At 37.6% G+C, this 20,778-nt stretch overlaps 1 protein-coding gene across 1 annotated transcript in view; it reads right to left on the bottom strand.

Moving 5' to 3' along the window:
• The window catches only part of IL1RAP (interleukin 1 receptor accessory protein), a 169,138-nt gene that overhangs the window by 101,368 nt on the left and 46,992 nt on the right, over positions 1-20,778 (bottom strand). Inside the window, exons 2-3 of the mRNA XM_054713830.1 lie at positions 12,226-12,298; positions 10,263-10,364 (exon numbers count right to left, since the gene is read on the bottom strand). Of these exons, the coding sequence (XP_054569805.1) occupies positions 10,263-10,364; positions 12,226-12,298 (175 nt within the window). The remainder of the gene's footprint in view (positions 1-10,262; positions 10,365-12,225; positions 12,299-20,778) is intronic.

Genomic DNA, 20,778 nt, shown 5'->3' with positions numbered 1-20,778 from the left:
ATAGATCCAGAGACATAGAAACATGGAACAGTCTGATGAATCATAGAGGGAAGGTGGGGGTGGATGGGAAGGAAGGGATTAACCAAAAAATATATACGGATATATGCATAACCTATGGACACAGACAATAGTATGGTAAAGGCCTGGGGCAGGGAGTGAGTGTGGACTAGAAAGAGTCAAGAGGGAAAAAATGGGACATCTGTAATATTTCAACAATAAAGATAAAGTAAAAAAAGAAATTATCCAAATGTCCTAGCATTTAAAAACATCTTTTTCCACTAACTCTGGATGCTACCTTGGGCAGCTGCCAACTACAGAGCTGGCTTATTTTCTTTTTTGAATTCTAGTTTTACTTCAATTTGATTCTCTAAGGATTTCTTACCAACACAGCAATTCATTTTAAATGACATTTATTTTTAAATTCATCATTTCTAGCTGCTTTACAGCAAAAGGGTCATTTAAGAGACCTTGTCCACCATACTGAGAGAAGCTGAAATCTTCTCCAATCTATTTCCCACATGGGAACTAGTAGGAACATTTAATAAAGAGATAATGTCAGGGTCCTGGCTCAATCCTTTCAATGACTTTTTGTCGCAGTGAAGATCAATGTAACACCCTTAATAGGCACTGGACCCTGCCTACCTCTTCCTCTTCACTCCCCTTCCCCTATTTCTTGCAGGTCCAACAACATTGGCAGCGTGGTCATTATACCTCACACATATCATCCTATTGCCTTCTGTCTACTCTGAATATAGGTGGCTCTTTTTCATACTTCAATGGGATATATTGTCCAATTGCTTTCCATCAAAATAATGTCCCATTACCTTCATTTTTTAAAACTTTTAAGTATCTGCTTATGTACTTCTTTTATTCTATCCTGAAGCTTCCATAATATTACAATTTCCATAGGGGAGAGATCATTTCTGTCTTATTTACCAATAAGTACAGACAAGCACAGTGTCTAGCATATATCCTATGAAAGAATGAATGAAGGCAAAGTAGCTTACTCCTTTTTACATCTGTGTAGTACAAAGCTTTGTACATAACAGGTGCCCAGAAAACATCTACTGAGCTCGATTTCAGATCTCATCATAAAGAACCAGATTCCATACATGTGAAAGTTTTATAGAACTTTGACCTGTTTCTTCTCAATCATAAAAGTGCATCCTCAATTATAGGAAAACTAGAGGCCCGGTGCATGAAATTCGTGCATGGAGGGGGGTTCTCCCTCAGCCCAGCCTGTACCCTCTCCAATATGAGACCCCTTGAGGGATGTCCGACTGCCTGTTTAGGCCCGATCCCAGGGATCGGGCCTAAACGGGCAGTCGGACATCCCTCTCACAATCCAGGACTGCTGGCTCCCAACTGCTTGCCTGTCTTCCTGATTGCCCCTAACCGCTTCTGCCTGCCAGCCTGATCACCCCCTAACCACTCCGCTGCCAGCCTGATTAATGCCTAACAGCTCCCCTGCCAGCCTGTTTGCCCCCAACTTCCCTCCTCTGCCGGCCTGGTCACTCCTAACTGCCCTCTCCTGGAGGGTTGATCACCTCCAACTGCCCTTTCTTGCAGGCCTGGTCCCTCTCAACTGCCCTCCCTTGCAGGACTGATCCCTCACAACTGCCCTCCCTTGCAGGCCGGGTGCCTCCCAACTGCCCTCTCCTGATGGCCATCTTGTGGTGGCCATCTTGTGTCCACATGGGGGCAGGATCTTTGACCACATGGGGGCAGCTATATTGTGTGTTGCAGTGATGATCATTCTGCATATTATTCTTTTATTAGATAGGATAGAGGCCTGGTACAGGGGTGGGGGCCAGCTGGTTTGCCCTGAAGGGTGTCCCTGATCAGGGTGGGGTTCCCTTGGGGCATGGGGTGACCTGAGCGAGGGGCCTGTGGTGGTTTGCAGGCCGGCCACGCCCCCTGGTAACCCAAGCGGAGGCCCTGGTATCTGGAATTTATTTTCCTTCTACAATTGAAACTTTGTAGCCTGGAGCGGAGCCAAGCCAAGCCTGGGGCTCCCTCCGAGGCCGCAGCCATTGTGTTGGGGTTATAATTGAAACTTTGTTGCCTTAAGCAGGTGGGCCCGGTCAGGGTGTGTGGAAAGCTTTGCTTCCCCTGTTGCTGGTGGCAACCCTGGCCTGCTCTCTCAAGCTCCATTCTGCCGCCATTTGTTTGAATTTGTTTACCTTCTATAATTGAAACTTTGTAGCTTGAGTGGAGGCTTAGGCCTGGAAATGGCAGGCGGAAAGCTTGGCCTCCTCTGTTAATTAGGAAACCTTGCTCTGTGTGGCCGTAGCCATCTTGGTTTGGGTTAATTTGCATACTCGCTCTGATTGGATGGTGGGTGTGGCTTGTGGGCGTGGCTTGTGGGTGTGTCGGAGGTATGGTCAATTTGCATATTTGTCTATTATTAGATTAGATATCCTTCTGTGATAAAAGTGATTCATGCTTTAAAATTGATAATAATCTATGAAAACACTGATTTACCTAGGACTGAAAGGGACTTATACATTAATCCTGAACCAATTTTCAAGTTTTCAATTCTGGAGAGTCTACAGTGATTGAAGTAACATATCTACCTAAGTACGGAGTGGTGTTAATGCCCCAGCTCTATCCTATGTGCAGTTGCTGAATGTAGGTGACAGTTTTTCTAGCTGTTCTGTTGCCACACACATACACAAACGTGACAGCTTCTGAGAAAGAGAAGACATTCCAGCTCCATCCAGAATAAAATGGAACTTGGAGTGAAACCACCATCAAATTTCAAAATACACACCCAATCACTGCCAAAGTCTAGCAGAGAAAAAACTGGTATTTTTAGACTGAATATAATTTTTTAGAGCTATACACTTTTGGATTAAAAAAAAAAAAAAAACCTGAGCCACATGTAAGCATCATTTACTAAGAAAGTTCTTTAACACTTAGGAGGAGGACTAGGAGGAGGGACTGAGCCTGCTTTACCTGGGTAAGAATGAAAGACATGAAGTTACAGTTAGTATCTCTGAGTAAGCCACAGGGGAAGTCAAATGATGAATGCCAAAAAAAACCTTGCAGCATACTGAAGTTAACAGCTTCTCACTCCACTCAAACACACTGTTTCTGTACTGAACCATCTTTGCTTTATACATCTGTCATCTTATATAGAACTGTTTTCCTTTAGGAAATTTTGTATGACCTTAGAAAAATATATACACCTGAATAGATACAAGTGAAGTGCACTGTATATGTTTCAGGAAGCTTGGAGTAAATCAACTAGAAGTAGTATTTGCAACATGAAAAAATCACATCATATGTTCTGTTTGTATTTTTCTAAATTGGTTGAATGTTTTCTTTCAAATGTATGTGTTCATATCATCAATAATTGACAGACAGCTTGGTCTGACATGTTTAGAAAGTGAAATGTTTTAATTATAAAGAATTCACTGGCAACATGATATAGTGCCAGTAGCATGCATTTTATAGTCAAACAGGTATACAAGTTTTACCACTTCATAGTTATAGTAAACTATTAAGTTAATTTAAGTTTTTAATTCAGTTTTCTGAATCTTGAGTTTCTTGCTGGTAAAGACAGACTAACATCTATTTCTATCTTATAGGGCTGTTCAGAAATGTCCCCCCAAAATATATACACACTTTAACAGCTGATTGCTCAATTGATATTTCTCTCTGTTCATATTTAACCCATTGGAATAATTATTCAAAATATGTATACATTTTTCTGGGTACACACCTGTATACATATAGACAAAGTGTATATATGTACACAGGTGTATTACATATATGTATATATATAATACACACACATATATAATAGTTCAATTAATGTTATTTTCCTCACATTCCTTCTCTTCTATTACACACTCTACTAAACAATTATTACCAATTTACAGAGAATTAGAGTAAAAGAGATTTAAAGCTATGCTTAGCTTAGCATGATCTTCCTTTAGTAATTAAAAAAAAGTCAATACTGCATAATGCTTCATGGCTATTATTACAGTCATCAATTATCTCTGCATTGTAGATGAGAGGAAGGACCTTTTTAGTAACAGAATATTTATAGCAATAAAGGTGCGATTACTATAGAGTTTCTCTCTAACAAAGAAAGCAGGAACAGCTCTGCCAGCATGGTTTAGTGGTTGAGCATCAACCTATGAACCAGGTCACGGTTCAATTCTGGTCAGGGCACATGCTAGGGTTGCAGGCTCCATCCCCAGTGTAGGGTGTGCAGGAGGCAGCTGATCAATGATTCTCTCTCATCATTGATATTTCTATCTCTCTTTCCCTATCCTTTCCTCTCTGAAATCAATAAAAATATATTTTAACAAAAGAAAGCAGGAATAGTCCTGGACAGTGTTGTCCACAATGGTTAGAGCACCAGCCCAAGGATCAAAGGGTCATGGGTTCAATTTCCAGTCAAAGGCATATACCTGGGTTTTGGGTTTGATCCCCAGGCCCAGTCCAGGCATAGTTGGGGCCCGTGTAGGAGGCAATCAATGGGTCTCTCTATCTATCTATTTCTCCCCCTTCTCCCTCTCTTCCTCTCTCTCTAAAAATCAATGGAAAAAAAATATCCTCAGGTGAAGATTAACAAAAAAAGAAGAAGAAGAAACCAGGAACAAACACCTTATCTCACTTTCTTCCTTAGCACCTCACTAAGAACATTGCATGTAGTAGGAGGGACTCTTTCAACACTTTCATTTGCTAATGGCTGTATTCACATTCCCATGATTTCATTTTTTTTCTCCAAATATACACCCTCTTTCTAGATCTGAATACAAGCTAGGTTTCTACTGAGCCTCAAGCACTACTTTGCTATTTGAAAAAAAAAACATTTATAACTCAGTGTTAATTACAAACAATAGCAGATTGTTTCTGCCTTAGACTTTATGAATGCAAAGTGCTAAAGGAGATTCAGAGTCCTACCTTCTTGCTTGCTATCTCCTCTTCCTTATCATGAAGGCCATGCACAGCTCTATGCCTCCACCACCTCTGTCTTACACTTCCTTCAGAATATAAGTATTCAGGTTGACAAAGCCATATCCTTGGAGATGCTGATGGCTCTCATGGCTGGAGGTGCATTAGACTTAAGAAAACCTCTATAATATTTAAGGATTCTATTTGCTTTTATCATTTTAATATACCAGGAAGAAGGTAAAGAATCAGAATATCAAAAATACTAGAAAAATGAACTGTTCAATAAAGATGCCATCCACTGCAAAGCTCAGAAAAATGGGGAGCTACTTAAGTTTAGTACTTTAAAAAAAGTTATTTTGTGATCTGAAACAGTATATAACTGGGTTTACATCAAATTCAACAAGTCCCTCTGTGAAAACAGTAATAGAGTCTTATATTTCAACTATAGTTCTACTGAAAATTTAAATAATTAGGAAACAAATAAAACCCATGACATTTATTAATTAAGAGCTGTATTTATGTAGAGAGACCACTAGTGATTGATGGATGTGCTCTCTTTCTGTGCTTTTTTTTCTTCTTTTGAGTGTCTACACTTATGATGTAGATCACACTGATTGCAATGAGGAAACAATAGTTGGCAAATACTCTTCACTTGGTCCTTCTCATTGGTATGGCAAGCCCAAAATTTAAAAGGAACACAATGGTCTTTTATATAAGTTAACAAAAAGTGCAAACATCAGTACTTCAGTATACATATAAAAATGCACACTCCTGCCTATCTCAAGAAACACTTCAAAAAATATGAAAGTACCTCAGAAGGAAAAAAAATCAATGGGCTGCCTGGCTGGTGTAGCTCAGTTGCTTGGGTGTAGCCTCATGCACAAGAAGGTTGCTGCTTTGATTCCCAGTCAGGGAACATGCCCAGGTTGCAGACTCGATCCCCAGGATGGGGGTTGCAGGAGGCAGCCCACTAATGATTCACTCTCATTGATATTTGTCTCTCTCTCTCTCCCTCTCCCTTCCTTTCTCACTAAAAATCAATAAAATTATTTTGTAAAGTGGACTGACTGACTAGCAAAGAGCTTTAAACTATTATTTCAGAACCTATAAACACTGTAGGAAAGTGATATTTATTTCCCAATAATGTACAGCCATAACAAGAGTTTTGATTCAGATGGCGGAAGGAGAAATGAAATTCATGAAAACAACAGAACTCAGCCAAGTCTAGGTTATTGAGGGTGGGATTATTTTATCTCTTTTCTCTCACTTCTCAGCATCTTGTATTTTCATTGTTTCTACTTGACTCTAAAATAGGACAGGGCAAAAGAAGGCATTCTGTGTATTAGCTTTTATGTGTTTGGATGGCCAATCCTTGAAGTTGTTGATTGAGGTTCCCAGATTATTTGTAAAATGTATCCATTTTTTCTCTGTCCCTCAAAAATAAATGAATAGCAGCACCAAGCAGATTTTAAAATAAAAGAATCATTGCATTGTTATGTTAGGGTGAATACATATTTTATTTTCTAAACACATTATCAGCTAAACAAGAAAAAAATTAAAACCAGTGAAATGAAAATGGGTGATAACTGGCTTGGTGTGATTCACTGATAATCAAGATGGTGATCTGATCTCAAGATGGCAGAGACAAATGTTCCGTGGGGGGTAGGGGTGGGGATGCAGAGACAAAGGTGATTTAAAGGGCAGAATAAATTCTAATAAATCAGACATTGCCACCTATAATCATATACAACCATTTATTACCTATAAAAATACTGGTTTCTCTTAACAGCCATGTAAGGGATGGGACATTTTTCTAAACAAAGAACTATCACTGTGGAAGCAAAAAGCTGTTCTGAAGCATTTATGGTTGCAAAGTCAGCATAAGCCAATAAACTGTGGTGCACAGATCTCTTTTCTATCAGGCTCCAGAATACTGACTCTCAGGAAGTATAAGTAACTTAAAAATAAACATCAGTAAGTTTCAAAATACAAATGCAGCTCAAAAAAGAAAAAAGAGGGAAGATATCTGCTCCCAAGACACAGCATTTAAAATACTACAGGGTATGTTATATTTCTGATGACCTTTATGTCTAAGAAAAAAAATGAAACTGTATTCTTCAAACATTCCTCAAATGTTTGGACTAACTTGCATAGAAAGGGTGTTCAGGATGACTAGCCATGAGCACCAGACAGACTGAATGTCACAGGTACATCCAAGTTTGGAGTTTTTAAAAAAACACATTCAAGTAATATGAGGCCGCTGGGCCTGGCAATAAATGGAATCCTATTCAAAGCTGAAAGAACCATTACATAGCATTGAAGATATTACATGTCCTCACAAAAGTAAGACACAATTAAAAATAAAAAAGAACTAACCAACTCTACCTAGAATACATTCAACACAAATATTATCTTTCCCTGAAGGGATTCCTGTCATCCACAATCTGTTCCCAACCTACCTTTCCAGCCTCTAAATTGCCTTCACATCATCCCTTCATTGCACTGTACTGTTCTGTTCCCAAATAACAGATGTATTTTTTTCTTGACAAGAACAATTGGTCTTTGATTGAGAAGTCTTCCCCGATAGGTTCCTACAGAACTAGTAACTTTCTCTGCTCTCTCAGGGTATTCTGTTGGGTGTTTATTTTTGCTTCTTTCTTTCAGACTTTACTGTAAGATGCTTACAGTAAGAACCTTCCAGTATGTGCCCTAGACTCCTTAATATAAAATGATCAAACACGTGATCTTTAGAATAAGGTGAAATCTGTAAGATAAACTCTTGTCATTAGAAACCACTTAAATGGGAAGAGCATACATTCTGTGTGTGCATGTTGTATAATAACATCCCTTATCCTCTTTAATTCAAAAGCAGGAAGGCAGCATTTGCTGCTGTTGGTTGGTTGGTTGGTTTGGTTGATAGATAAGGATGCCGTGACACAGAGTGATTAAAAGACGTCTTTCTGTCTTTAAAAACTCACAAAGTGAAACAGTCAGAATGTAAACCAATGTCTCTTGACTCCTGGTGAAACAGTGTCTTTAGGTATTTGTTTATTTTGCATTGTGTAATTCACTCTCAAGCCAAAAGATTATTTCCACCCTCTGCAAATTTCTTACACCCAACAGAAAAGAAACCCGGGGATTTTACCTGCATTAGCAGAGCAATGTCCTGAAGGAAGGGAATATGGTATAAAGGAAGAGCTCTGCCTTTGAGTAGCAGCAGCCTTCAAGATGGGCTCTAGCAGTTGCCCCATGAGCACTGTTACCTTAGGCCACCTCCCTGGTTCTTCATTTCCTAAACTATAAAATGGGCGTGGGATTTTCCAACTCCACACCTCCGCAGTGTTTTCTGCGACGTTAGTGATAATGTGTGTGAAATCTAGCCCTGCACCTGGCACACAGTCAACTGTTTGCTCACTTTTAAATAAAAAGCTAATGTTCAAATGTGGGGGTGTGTGTGTGGGTGTGTGTGTGTGTGTGTGTGTGGGTGTGTGTATGTGTGTGTAAAGAAAATGCATTGCTATCATTTTTGGAGAAGAAAGTGCATTGCTATCATTTTTAGGTGGTCTGTGCAGCAAATAATTTTGATATGGCAATATTTTTTAAATTCGCCATACTATCTGGGGTGCCGTTTTCACTATCTTTCCAACTTGAAATCACAAGTTCCAAATATTTATTTCTACTCTGAAGACAGCTTTTACAGTTTGACTTTTTAACATGCTGCCAATGAAACACCAAAAGAGAAATGTGTGACAAGTCAAAGTTTGCTTTTGGAATTCTTGCAAAGGAGAACTTTACTTAGAGTTTAATATTGAAAATGCTTAATATGGTAATAAGCAAAAATGGGAATAATTGAGTTTTGATCATGCATTACAGTGATTTTCATCCTTAAAAATAATATGTTAAAAAATGATAATATACTAAGGAGGTCTGGGGTGAGATACTCCTTATCTAAAAAGCACCAAAACCTATGACTGAGTGATTCTTTAACAGTGAACAAAACCTGTGACCCCTCAGATCTTAATCTTCTTCCTAAACTGTTTATATGCTAGTGGAGTCCAAGGGGAGTATATATTTAGTAAGAATAGCATGCATCTTGGGAACTGAGGAACTCATTAAAGTCACAGTTATGCTAAAGATTAGCTGTGGGATTTTAGGTAATTCACTTAACCACTGTGATCCTTTTTTTTTTTTTTTCTTAATAAAAAATGGAGTTTGACTATCCTATCCTGCTTTAGTTTTCTCATTACACTCATTATTTTTTAACATTGCCTGACTATTCCATGGTCTGGGTGTGAGAGTCAAATGACAGAATATGTAAAGCACAAAGTGCTTTTTTTTTAGCAAAGGGAGTTTATTATCACTGTAACTACCACATCATAATTACATTATCACTATTATAATTATCCACACTTTAGTTCCTTAAAAGAAAGTAAATGCTTACTTTTGATTATTGGCTTTTATCACCACCTGAGATGAAAATGATGCTCTTCCCACGTTCCTGAGCAAACAAGGAAATCCCACACAGTACTGCTCACAGAAAGACCATGTTCTAAAGGCAGAATCATGTGACTTGAAGTCCAACTCACTGCACTTGAAACACATTGCATGGAACTCAAGTTTTGATGTTGTTATAATTCATTTTTATAAATTTGAGGCTTCCCTAAAGAGAAGGAGCTACATGGAAGGGTCCAGAACAACAAGATAAAACTCTTACTAATATCATATACATTTACAGTACTCTAGGGTTTTCAGACTATCTCTCCTCTGTTACACACATATCTTGTTGCTCCATTCAGAGGGGTACCTGGCACAGAAAGAGCTGCATGAAAGACCAACAAGTCTGCTGACATATATGTCATCATAAGAGGTGGCACCTTGATGCACAAGAGGTTGGTTGATCCCCCATCCTGTGAGGTAATCCCCCCACCCCCTTAGTCCAGAGCCAGTTTCCTCTTTTATTTTTGTCAACAACACTTTCTTTTTGTTCCTCTCCTCCAACTAGGAAGTACATTACTGACACAGACACAATATACCTTTTCATAAGGAAGCAAATGAATATGTGCCAGATGGGCTGAGGGGATTACAACATGTTTCCTGCTCCCAGGGTGACCCAATGGATCTGGTATGAGAACTTATCTTATTTGAGAAGTCAGCTTCCCTGGCAGAATTATGAGTCACATTTTCTGGGTAGAAAGCTCACTTTCCAAAGGAATTTGGGGTGGGGGAGCTCTTTGGAAGAATTATAGTAAAGGTCATTCAGATAAGCAACACTGCCAAGACGACTAGGGAAGCATAAGCACCCACCAACTTCTGGGACTTCACTGTTCTCCCAGTAGAAATAATACAGTCACCTCTCTCTTTTCCTTCAAGGTGAGGCAGCATATCAAACCATATTGATGAATTGCTGGTATGAATCCAAACAAGAAGTTCCATTATAAAATTGGCCAATTTGCCTAAAAATAGATGTGAAAGGAATATATATTAGAGAGAGAGAGGGAGAGAGGAAGAAGGAAGAATAAGAATAAGAATAAGAATAAGAATAAGAATAAGAATAAGAATAAGAATAAGAATAAGAATAAGAATAAGAATAAGAATAAGAATAAGAATGAGGAGGAGGAGGAGGAGGAGGAGGAGGAGAAAAAAGGAGAAGGGGAAGAGGAAGGAAGGAAGAAAGGAAGGAAGGGAGGGAGGGAGGGAGGGAGGGAGGGAGGGAGGGAGGGAGGAAGGGAGGGAGGGAGGAAGGGAGGGAAGAGGAAATTAGGATGGAGATTGGGGGAAGAAAAAATAGAGGGAGGAGGAGAGAACAGAATGAGTTAATACATTAGTGAGTTATGAGAAAACTAAAGCAGGATAGGATAGACAGTGATTGGCAGGGCTATTTTAGTGAAGATGGTTAAGGAAGACCTCTGTAAGCATAGATTAAATCAAATAAGAACAAACTATGATCAGGGGTTATATTCAGCATATTTAAAAATCAGGATATCATGGCACTGACCATCAACTGGAGCACTCACTAAAGCAGGACATATGTCAGTCTAAAAAGCCAGTAGAGCTATATAGTCATGTATCCCACCTGAATATCAGCCCTGAATAATATACACTTTCATCTGTGAAGACCCCAGAGGCCAAGGAGATTGGAAGTTCTCTCTCCTTCTCTCAGCTTTGAGCCATACTCTGTCCTAGTTATACCTCTCCTTTAGTGTTGTTTTTGGTTTCTAATAAAATGCTTTAAGTGTCATAGCAAAACTAAAAAACACCCAGAAAACATCATCAGGATGGTAGGAGGACTCAAATCCATGTCATGTGAAGAACAGTTGAATGCATATATTAAAGAGCATGGTCATGATTATATGATCACTGTTGTAACATTTGTGGAGGCCTCTCACATAAAAGAGGAAGTAAAGCAATGGCATTCAAGGTATGGCCAAGATTTTTAGGGGAATTATACATTAAAAGCTTTTTAAAATTAAGATATCTAGGTTCCTTGCATTAAAATTAGAAAACCATTGGATTATGTATGTTCTAATTAAATCAAGAAGTTGAACCAAGAAATGTATGGAAATGACATAGAGACAAATTTCAGTTATATGTACTAACATCTAAAATTTTATCAGTCCAAAGATATAACCAGTTATAATTAGATAACCACTAGTTAGAGATACCAGAAAATAGTTCTGAATAGTAATTCTAGAGAAGAGAGGAGACCTGAAAAGATAAACTTTCAAGTCCCTTGTAAGTCTGATTTCATATAATTCAGGTCCATGATGGTTGAGTTTGGTAATTCAAACTCAATAAAGGCTTTGGCTGACTCTTCTTATGAAGCAACACCCAAAGAAAGATTGAGCCTGACCGGTTTTTCTTTCCTATACAGAAGCAGCATGACAGAAAGCTGTCATTATTTATTTGTTTTTATAACGTCTCAGTTGACTGTCACCACGAAGGCCTTCTCCACCACTGGCTCAAGTTTGGAAAACAGTGCTACTATCACTGTCATTTCTTTTCCCATAGGACCTAATGTAAGGAAAAGAAGCAGGGTTCTAGTTGGTTTGGATCTGGAGGTGATGGAAAAAGTCCTACATTTTTATACACCAGATCACTAACCTAATTGCACTGTGTACTGTGAAGACTAGAGATGTCAATGGTTCCTCCTACCATCAAAATTCTCTGATTCTGTCAAATTTATGATGCTGTGTTACCACAGAAGACAATGGAAATAAACAATATTATCTTCTCTTAGTTCATTTTCATAAAGACTTGAGACAATACACTATGCGTGACTTGTATTTTAATTGATTGTCAAAGCCATTCACTTACCAGAGGCATCACTTTGCAAGATCCCATAGAAGTAGAGGCTCATGACACACCACAGAAGTCCCATCTTGTCCATCTAAATACAAAGGTGAGGGAGAGGACTCATTACTCTCAGTGCTTAAATAATATTTAGTGCATATGCATACTGACTAATGATCAGGAACTATTCTGAGAATTTTACAATATTAACAAATGTAATTGTCAGAACCAACCAATAAGATAGGTTTTTTAAAATCTCTGTTATAGATAAACAAACTGGGACAAGTTTAAATCTTATAACGAACATCTTTTGGATAGAAAGTGATAGACTAATGATCAAACTCCAGCAGCCTGGCTCTAGAACCCTTCCTTCTTTTAAATTAATTTATTAATTAAATTGGTTGGGGTGACATTGGTCAACATGAACACGTAGATTTCTGTATATTGTACTGTGTGCCCACCACCCAAAGTCAAATTTTCTCCTGTTACCTTATATTAGGACCCCGTTCTCCCATTACCTCCTTCCCTCTGGCAACCACTACATTGCTGTTTGTGTTCATAAGTTTCATTTTTATATCCCACATATGAGTGAAATCAAATGGTTATTAGCTTTTTCTGAATGACTTATTTCACTTAGCATAATGTTCTTAAGGTCTATCCATGCTGTACTACATGGCTGAGTAGCATTCCATTGTGTATATGTACCACATCTTCTTTATCAGTTCCCTATCTCAGGACACTTGGGTTGTTTCTATGTCTTGGCCATGGTGAATAATGCTGCAATGAACGTTGGGTGCATATATCTTTGCAAATACATAATTTCAAGTTTTTCAGATATATATCCAGGAGTGGGATTGCTGAGTCATAAGGTACCTCTATTCTTAATTTTTTGAGGAAGACTGCTTTCCATAGCATTTGTACCACCAGCAGTGGATGAGGTAGATCCATTTATTAATCTGATATATAAACTGAACTATAAATACCTATTTAAAAAAAAAAAACACTGGATTTTTTTCATTGGAGTCACATTCCAGCATATTTCTGATCTTCTTCCCTTCTTCACATTCTTTTGGTCTATTTCCAACTGGAGGTATTTTATAATCCAGGCAATTTTCCTTCTTTGTGATGAATAGGAAATCTAGAAATCCTGAAATCTGCCTTGGTCAGCAGTCCACCACACTATGAATTTATAGTAAAAGGAAATATATAAACCACATTCCCTGTTGTGGCTGCTTTCCTCTTCTCACTGGAAAAAACAAATGATGAGTCTAGAATTCAATTTCTATGGTCTTGAGCCTCTCTATTGATAACCAGCTGAAATAGTCAACCAGCAAGAACCATGTCCTTACTTTTGGTTGTGTGATCTTTAATCAGAGGCCTAGAGATTTAACAACTCTGTGAAGTATTTCTTTCCCTAATACCCTAGACATATTTGCCCCTGGTAAAGCCTTTCTAGGATTATAAATACTGAAATATTTACATTACTGAAAAATTTCCCACCCTTTTCACTTTTGAACACAATAGTCATATGTAAGGGTGCTTACCAGAGGTCTTGAATATGTGTCCAGATCATATTTCTAATAAGTGAAAGAGATGAGTTTTATACCCATATCTGGCTAACTATAAGACTATTATTATCTCAAATATTATGTCCTATGCCATAAGCTTTACAACCACAGGGACCCACCAGTCTTAAAAGGTCAAAGAGTTAGTTGATTAATAGGGTGACCATATAACAGCATTTAAATAGGACAATTTTAAGAGTATTATACTAAAACAATAGGTGTAAATTGATACTGTCCAAGCAATCCACACAGTGTGTAGTCACTTTAAAAGACAATGCCAGTTTCTAACTCCTATCACCTCTCTTAACCACACATCATCAGAAAACTCTGGTTCATACTGTGCTTCCTCCTTTAGCATGGCCATACACAAATCAAGTGAGTTGATTATATCTTAAATAACTGTTTTATTTCAAAGATTAAATGTCTCTTCCTTATCACCACCATTTCTTTCCTATTCATATACTGTTACCTTAGGGAACGCTTCTCTCCATCATTCATGTGTTCAATAAAACATATACTGAAGACTTTCTGCTTATAGGTCCCTTTGATATAACTGTAGGGGCCTCTAAGGACACTTCTTCCCATTAGAAGGAATAAACCACATGCAAACCACTTCAATGTCATCAGCTATGAGCAACACACATGCAGAGGCTCCATAGGATATATAAAGATTTATCAGGCAGACATTCTAGCACCAGGCAGAGTTTAGCAAGCCTTAAAATGTGTATACAAAATAACTGTGGTACAGAGCAAACAGTGATAAAATAGTCAGAGAGGAACAGATAAGTATAATTGAAGATTAGCAAAAGACAGAGATGACTCTAGCTAAGGCAATCAAAGAAGACTAAATGTAAGAGGTAGCTTTTGAACTAGCAAGAACTGGTTTGGAAATTTAAAAGACTCAGAATGAAAGTCTGTGGAAAGGAAGCTCAATAAAGAATAATGCTCAAAGATAGGGGAAAATGGATCATAAATAGAAAATAGTCTATAAATAATTCAGTTTGGCTCAAGCACAGGATATTAGGGAAAGTACTATATAGAAGATTTTGTTGGAAAGCAGGAAGAGTTAGGATTACAATATAACAAGGACTTGTGTATCAGGTTAAGAACTTGGGATTTAATTTTAACAGCAAATAGGGGAATCATTGAAGGATTCTGATTAGAGGAGTGATATTAACATCCAGTTCTGCCTAATGGAGACCATTCTTCCAGGCACGTATTAGATGGATTGCCACTAAATTCTGTCTTGAAATCATTTTGGCTCCCTAGTCTGTCATCCCAGTAATTGTTATCCTCCTAGCTTTGTGTCATCTATAAACTTGATCAGCATGCCACCTAGGTCCTCATCCAAGTCATTAATTAAATTAATTAATAATTCTGCATTAATCCTTGTCAGTGGAGAGCAACTAGATATTTCATTTCAGATTCAGGGCACAGTACTTTCAGCCCTAATACTATTCCTAAAGCAACACTTAGAAGACATTCTAATTAGGGTGATTGAGGACCTTAATTGATATTCTCATGAGTAACTGGATTATGCCAGAGGCAGCAAGGAGTCAGGTCACCAAGGTAAAGCTAATCAAAAGATAACTTGTGTGCAAAGACAAGTCCAGGGTCAGTCCAGCCCTGTGATGAATTAGAATAAAGCAGACTGAAAAGAAAATGTGACTGTGTCGGCTGTTTTTGACAGACTAAAGGTACAGGAGGTTGGCTGGTCTGCGACCTCTCTAAGAAGGCAGGTTCATTTAACATTATCTTGCATTCTGCCTCAGGATTTTATTATTGTGACTAGTAATACACTTTTCTTAAAAAAAAAAAAAAGCACACATAGGGAGTACTTATTGATTTTGAGGGAGGGAGAGAGAAAGAGATTTGTTCTTTCACTTATTTATGCATTCATTGGTTGCTTCTTATATATGCCCTGATCAGAGATCAAACCTGCAGCCTTGACCCACTGAGTAAATATACTTTGGTTCTTGTTTCTTGGCGGGAGGAGGTACTGGGTATTTGCAGAGATGGAGAAACTGTCAGAAAGAAAAGAAACCTGCCTAAGGACACATAGTTTCTCATGGTCTGAATTAGAGTCTAGCTTTAGATTACTGTGATAGAGTTTAACAGACTCTACCCTTGCTTCAGATGATGGAAACTTTTTTTTTTTTTCAAGAAAGAATTTCTTTTTTTTCTTTTTTTTCTTTTTTAAATATATTTCTTTATTGATTTCAGAGAGGAAGGGAGAGGAGAGAGAGATAGAAACATCAATGATGAGAGAGAATCATTGATCGGCTGCCCTCTGCACGCCCCCTATTGAGGGTCGAGCCCACAACCCAGGCATGTGCCCTTGGCCGGAATCAAACCTGGGACCCTTCAGTCCGCAGGCCGACGCTCTATCCACTGAGCCAAACCGGCTAGGGCTGGAAACTTTTATATAATAAAATTACACTCAGCCTCTCTTGCATTATCCATATTATTTACTATATGATCATTTTTATACTTCCTCTCTGAGGTATTGGTACTTCTGTTATAGTCAATGCCATTGTTTCCTGGTATATCAACTTGGATGCCTATATCACCTAATGAGAAGTTTCAAATATGTACTTAGATCTATGTTATCAACAACAATGTTAATAATGATCACTAACATGCGCTCACAACTTTAACATCAACTCCTGCATATGAAGCTTTCTATTTTCTGCATTCTCTAGGCTCAGTAAGCACCAGGCTCTCATCTCTGAGTTAGCCCTGGATTCTCTCACTGAACAGTGGGTAACAGACTAAAACTAGTTTTGTTTCCCCAAGGATGGTAATTTTTCTAACTGACCATTTGCTCAGCCTTAGTTCTACACACCAGCATTTCAATAGTCCACAGGACTGATTTCTCCCTCAGTTTCCTGATTCAACATATAGCTCCATATTCAGATCATGGCTACTCTTTGAAGCCCATGAACCTGGTTGGGGCTTGAACCTTCAACCTGGTATTTTTCAGGACTTTTCCAGGAGCCTGCACTTGGATAAGCCTCTTGTAACCATGAAGCTGCTATCATGTGCTTCATTCCTGATCAACAGATGCCCTTTGCTATGACCTGCCTACTGAAAATGTGGCCACTAGCACCAAGGCACAAACCTGAAGGTCATCCCTGTGTGAGGTCAGCCCTGCAGCCATATCGCTTGCTCGAGTCCTGATTCCACCCAGATCCTTCTTTTACCCTTCTCTAACTTACTGATAAAGTATGAGCAGGTCTTGCACAGCTATGACAAGTAAGTCTTTGAAGGACATAGGACAGATTATTAATTATCCCATTTTATAGAAAAGGAGATAGCATTTACTTAAAAATCAGTTATTTTCATCATCAATCTTTTATCTGGTTTCTAGTTGTGTGTTTTTTTACCCATAGAAGGATCCTTATGCAGAATATTTCAGAATCTAGTATTTATCAATGAAAAAGTTTCAGCAAGGTGACATGAAAGGCTCTCATACTGGGTCAAACGAAGCAAGCAAACTCCACCCTGTCATTCTCAATGAATTGCAGCTGTAAACTTAGGAAGAATACGTGGAGCAACTATTTGAGGACTCTAAAAATTAAGGAATGGCACATTATTTTCAAATACATATGAGCCTCACCATGCACCAGAAAGCATACCTTAACACATTTAAAAGAATTAAAGTCAACCTTCTCTCTACATAATTAAACAAGAAATCAGTAAAAGAAAAATAACAGGGTAATCTCCAAACACTTTGAAATTAAGAAATATGACTTTAAATAATCCATGGATAAAACAGGGAAATTAGAAAATATTTTTAACTGAACAAAAGCGAAAGAAACAGCATATCAAAATAAGTAGGATGCAGTTGAAAAAGTGTGTTTAGAATAATCCATAGCACTACAGGACCCATTAAAAAAGAAGAAAGAATTCAAGCCTATAATTTAATCTCCCATCTTAAGAACTTGGAAAGAGAAGAAAAAAATAAACCAACCAATCAAAATGAAGAAAATAATAAAGAGTAGAGACCCAAAATTTTAAGACGGAAAAAAAATAATAAAACCAGAAGTTGGTACTTTGAAAAAAACAACCAATACAATTGCTAAACTTCTAGCTAGGTGAACCAAGAACAAAAATAAAGCACATATCCCTAATATCAAGAATGAAAGAAGATACATCACCATCACTACTGGTTACATAGGCACTAAAATGGTAATAAGCCAGTGTTCAAATCCTTAGGAACATAAATTCCACAACTTAGATAAAATGGACAAACATCTTAAAAACCAAAACTTCTGTGAAAATGTTTCTGTCCCACTCCATCCTGCCCGTGATGTGAATCTTCCCTTTGCCCTGCGTATACTGCCTGTTGGTCACTTAGTAGCCCCATCTTGGTGATCAGATACACTGTCATGGAATGGCAGTGCTTGTTTTCAAGTAACCCATATTTTACTTAGTAATAGGCCCAAGCACAGGAGTAGTGATGCTATAAAGTAAAGAAGCCATAAAGTGCTTCCTTTAAGTGAAAATGTATGTATCCTACAGAGAGAAAAATAAATAAATTCCCAAGCTTCAGATGATTTCACTGAAACATTCAAACACTTAAAATATAAATAACATCAATTATACATAATCTCTCCCAGAAAATAGATGACAAGACAGTAACCAATTCACTTTATGAGATATTACTCTGATTCTAAAACCTTCCACAGACAGCACACAGAAAAGAAATCTATAGATATCCCATAACCACATAGAGTGTATTCCAGAATGTGAGGCTAGTTTCAGTATTTGAAAAATCTAAGAAAGAAAAACTTCATGATCATATCAATTGAGGCAGGAAGAGCATTTGACAAAATTCCACATCATTCATAATAGAAAGAAAACCTCTCAGTAAATTAAAAATAGAAGGGAACTTCCTGAAACTAATAAAGGGCATCTGCAAAAAACCTACAGCTAACATTGCATCATATGTTGAAAGACTGAATGCTTTTCCACTAAGATCAGGAGCAAGGCAAAGATGTTCATTCTTTGTACTTCATTCCCAAAGTCTTAATCAGTGCAATAAGACTATTCACAGATGACATAATTTTCAACATAAAAAATCTTAATGAACCTATTAAAAATAGAAATGAATAAGTAAAGTCACAGAATATGTAGTCAACACACAAAAGTTAAACATATTAGTATATACTGGCAATGAAAAACAGAAACCATTTTTAATAAAGATGGTTATAATAAGTAAAACAAAAATGAAATATTTAGCTTAAAATCTAACCAAACCTGTACCTGATCTGTATGCTGATATTTATAAAACATTGATAAAAGAAATCAAAGAAGACCTAACTAAATGGAATTATGTGGTTGGCAGAATGGCCCCATGCCTTAGATCCCTGGAATCTATTACGCTATCTTACTTAGCCAAAGGGATGTTATAAATATAATTAAAATTATGAATCTTAATGTAGGAAGGTTATACTGGATTATTCAAGTGAGCCCAATCTATCACATGAGCCCTTAAATGTAAATAACTTTCTCTGGTTAAAGTCAGAGAGATGCAGCAGAAGGACAAAGCAGAGAAAAGCAAATCAAGAAAAGAACTCAAAAAGGCCTTTGAGATTTAAAGACAGATGTAGCAACATGTCAAGGTATGCAGGTGGCCTTACAGAGCTGACAGTCAGTAGGAAACTTCAGTCCCACAACCATAGAAAATAGAATTCTGCCAACAACTCTGGAAGTGCATTCTTCCCCAGAGAGTCCAGAAAGGAGCCGGGACTTGTTGACACTTTGACTTTAGCCTTGTAAAACCCTAAACAAAGACCAGATAAGCCACACTGTACCTGATTTCTGACCAACAGAAATTATAATATAAAAAGAGTTGTTTTAAGACACTAAGTTCTGTGAATTTGTTACAGTAGTAACAAACAATAATACAATAGACATAGAATATTCATGAACTGAAAGTCTCCACATAGAAAATATGTCAATTTCCCCCAAAAATTAATTGACAGATTTAATGAATTCCAACAAAATATCCTAACAAGATTTTGCTTACAGATAAAGTCAAGCCGATTATGAAATTTATATGGAAAGAGAAATACCTTAAATATTAAAAACCATTTTGAAAAAGAAGAATGAAATTGTAGGAATCACACTAAACACAACCCAATTTTAAAATGTCAAAAATCTTAGCTATGAGGGAGTGGGGGGGGGGGGCAATGGAGGGAGATAAGGACACATATGTAATACCTTAATCAATAAAAAAAAAAAACTTAAAGAGATACTTTACCTAATAGGATACCGCTGATCCCCCTTATCTGTGATTTCACATTCCATGGTTTCAGTTACTGACACTCAACTGCAGTCCAAAAATATTCAATGAAAAATTCCAGAAATAAACAATTCATAATTTCAAATAGTACACCATTCCGAGTAACTTAAGGAAATCTCTCACTATCCCACTCTATCCTGCCCGTGATGTGAATCTTCCCTTTGCCCAGTGTATCCTGACTATTGGTCACTTAGTAGCCCCATCTTGGTGATCAGATACATTGTCATGGTATCACAGTGCTTGTTTTCAAGTAACCCATATTTTACTTAGTAATAGGCCCAAGCACAGAAGTAGTGATGCTATAAAGTAAAGAAGCCGTAAATTGCTTCCTTTAAGTGAAAATGTATGTATCCTACAGAGAAAAAAAAAATTATATTTAGGTTTTGGTACTATCCATGATTTCAGGCATGCACTGGGCTTCTTGAAATATATCCCCCTTGGGTACAGGGAGACTTACTCTATTCAGAAGGAAAATTGACACATGAAAAGATGTTCAAGTCATTAGCCATAAGGAAAATGCAAATTAAACCCTCAAAATTAGATACCACTATACAAAATACCAGTGCTAAAGAGAATGCAGAACAACTGAAACTCCCTACTGCTGGAACTACCAAATGGTACAGCCCCTCTGGAAAACAATTTGGCAGTTTCTTACAAAGTTAAACATATTCTTCTTACAGGGTCTAGCAATCCCACTCCTCG

This window comes from Eptesicus fuscus, chromosome 3 (genome assembly GCF_027574615.1).
Source record: "Eptesicus fuscus isolate TK198812 chromosome 3, DD_ASM_mEF_20220401, whole genome shotgun sequence".
Classification (NCBI taxonomy): domain Eukaryota; kingdom Metazoa; phylum Chordata; class Mammalia; order Chiroptera; family Vespertilionidae; genus Eptesicus; species Eptesicus fuscus.
Note: the sequence above shows the minus strand (reverse complement) of the source record. Positions and strands in the feature narration are given on the sequence as shown.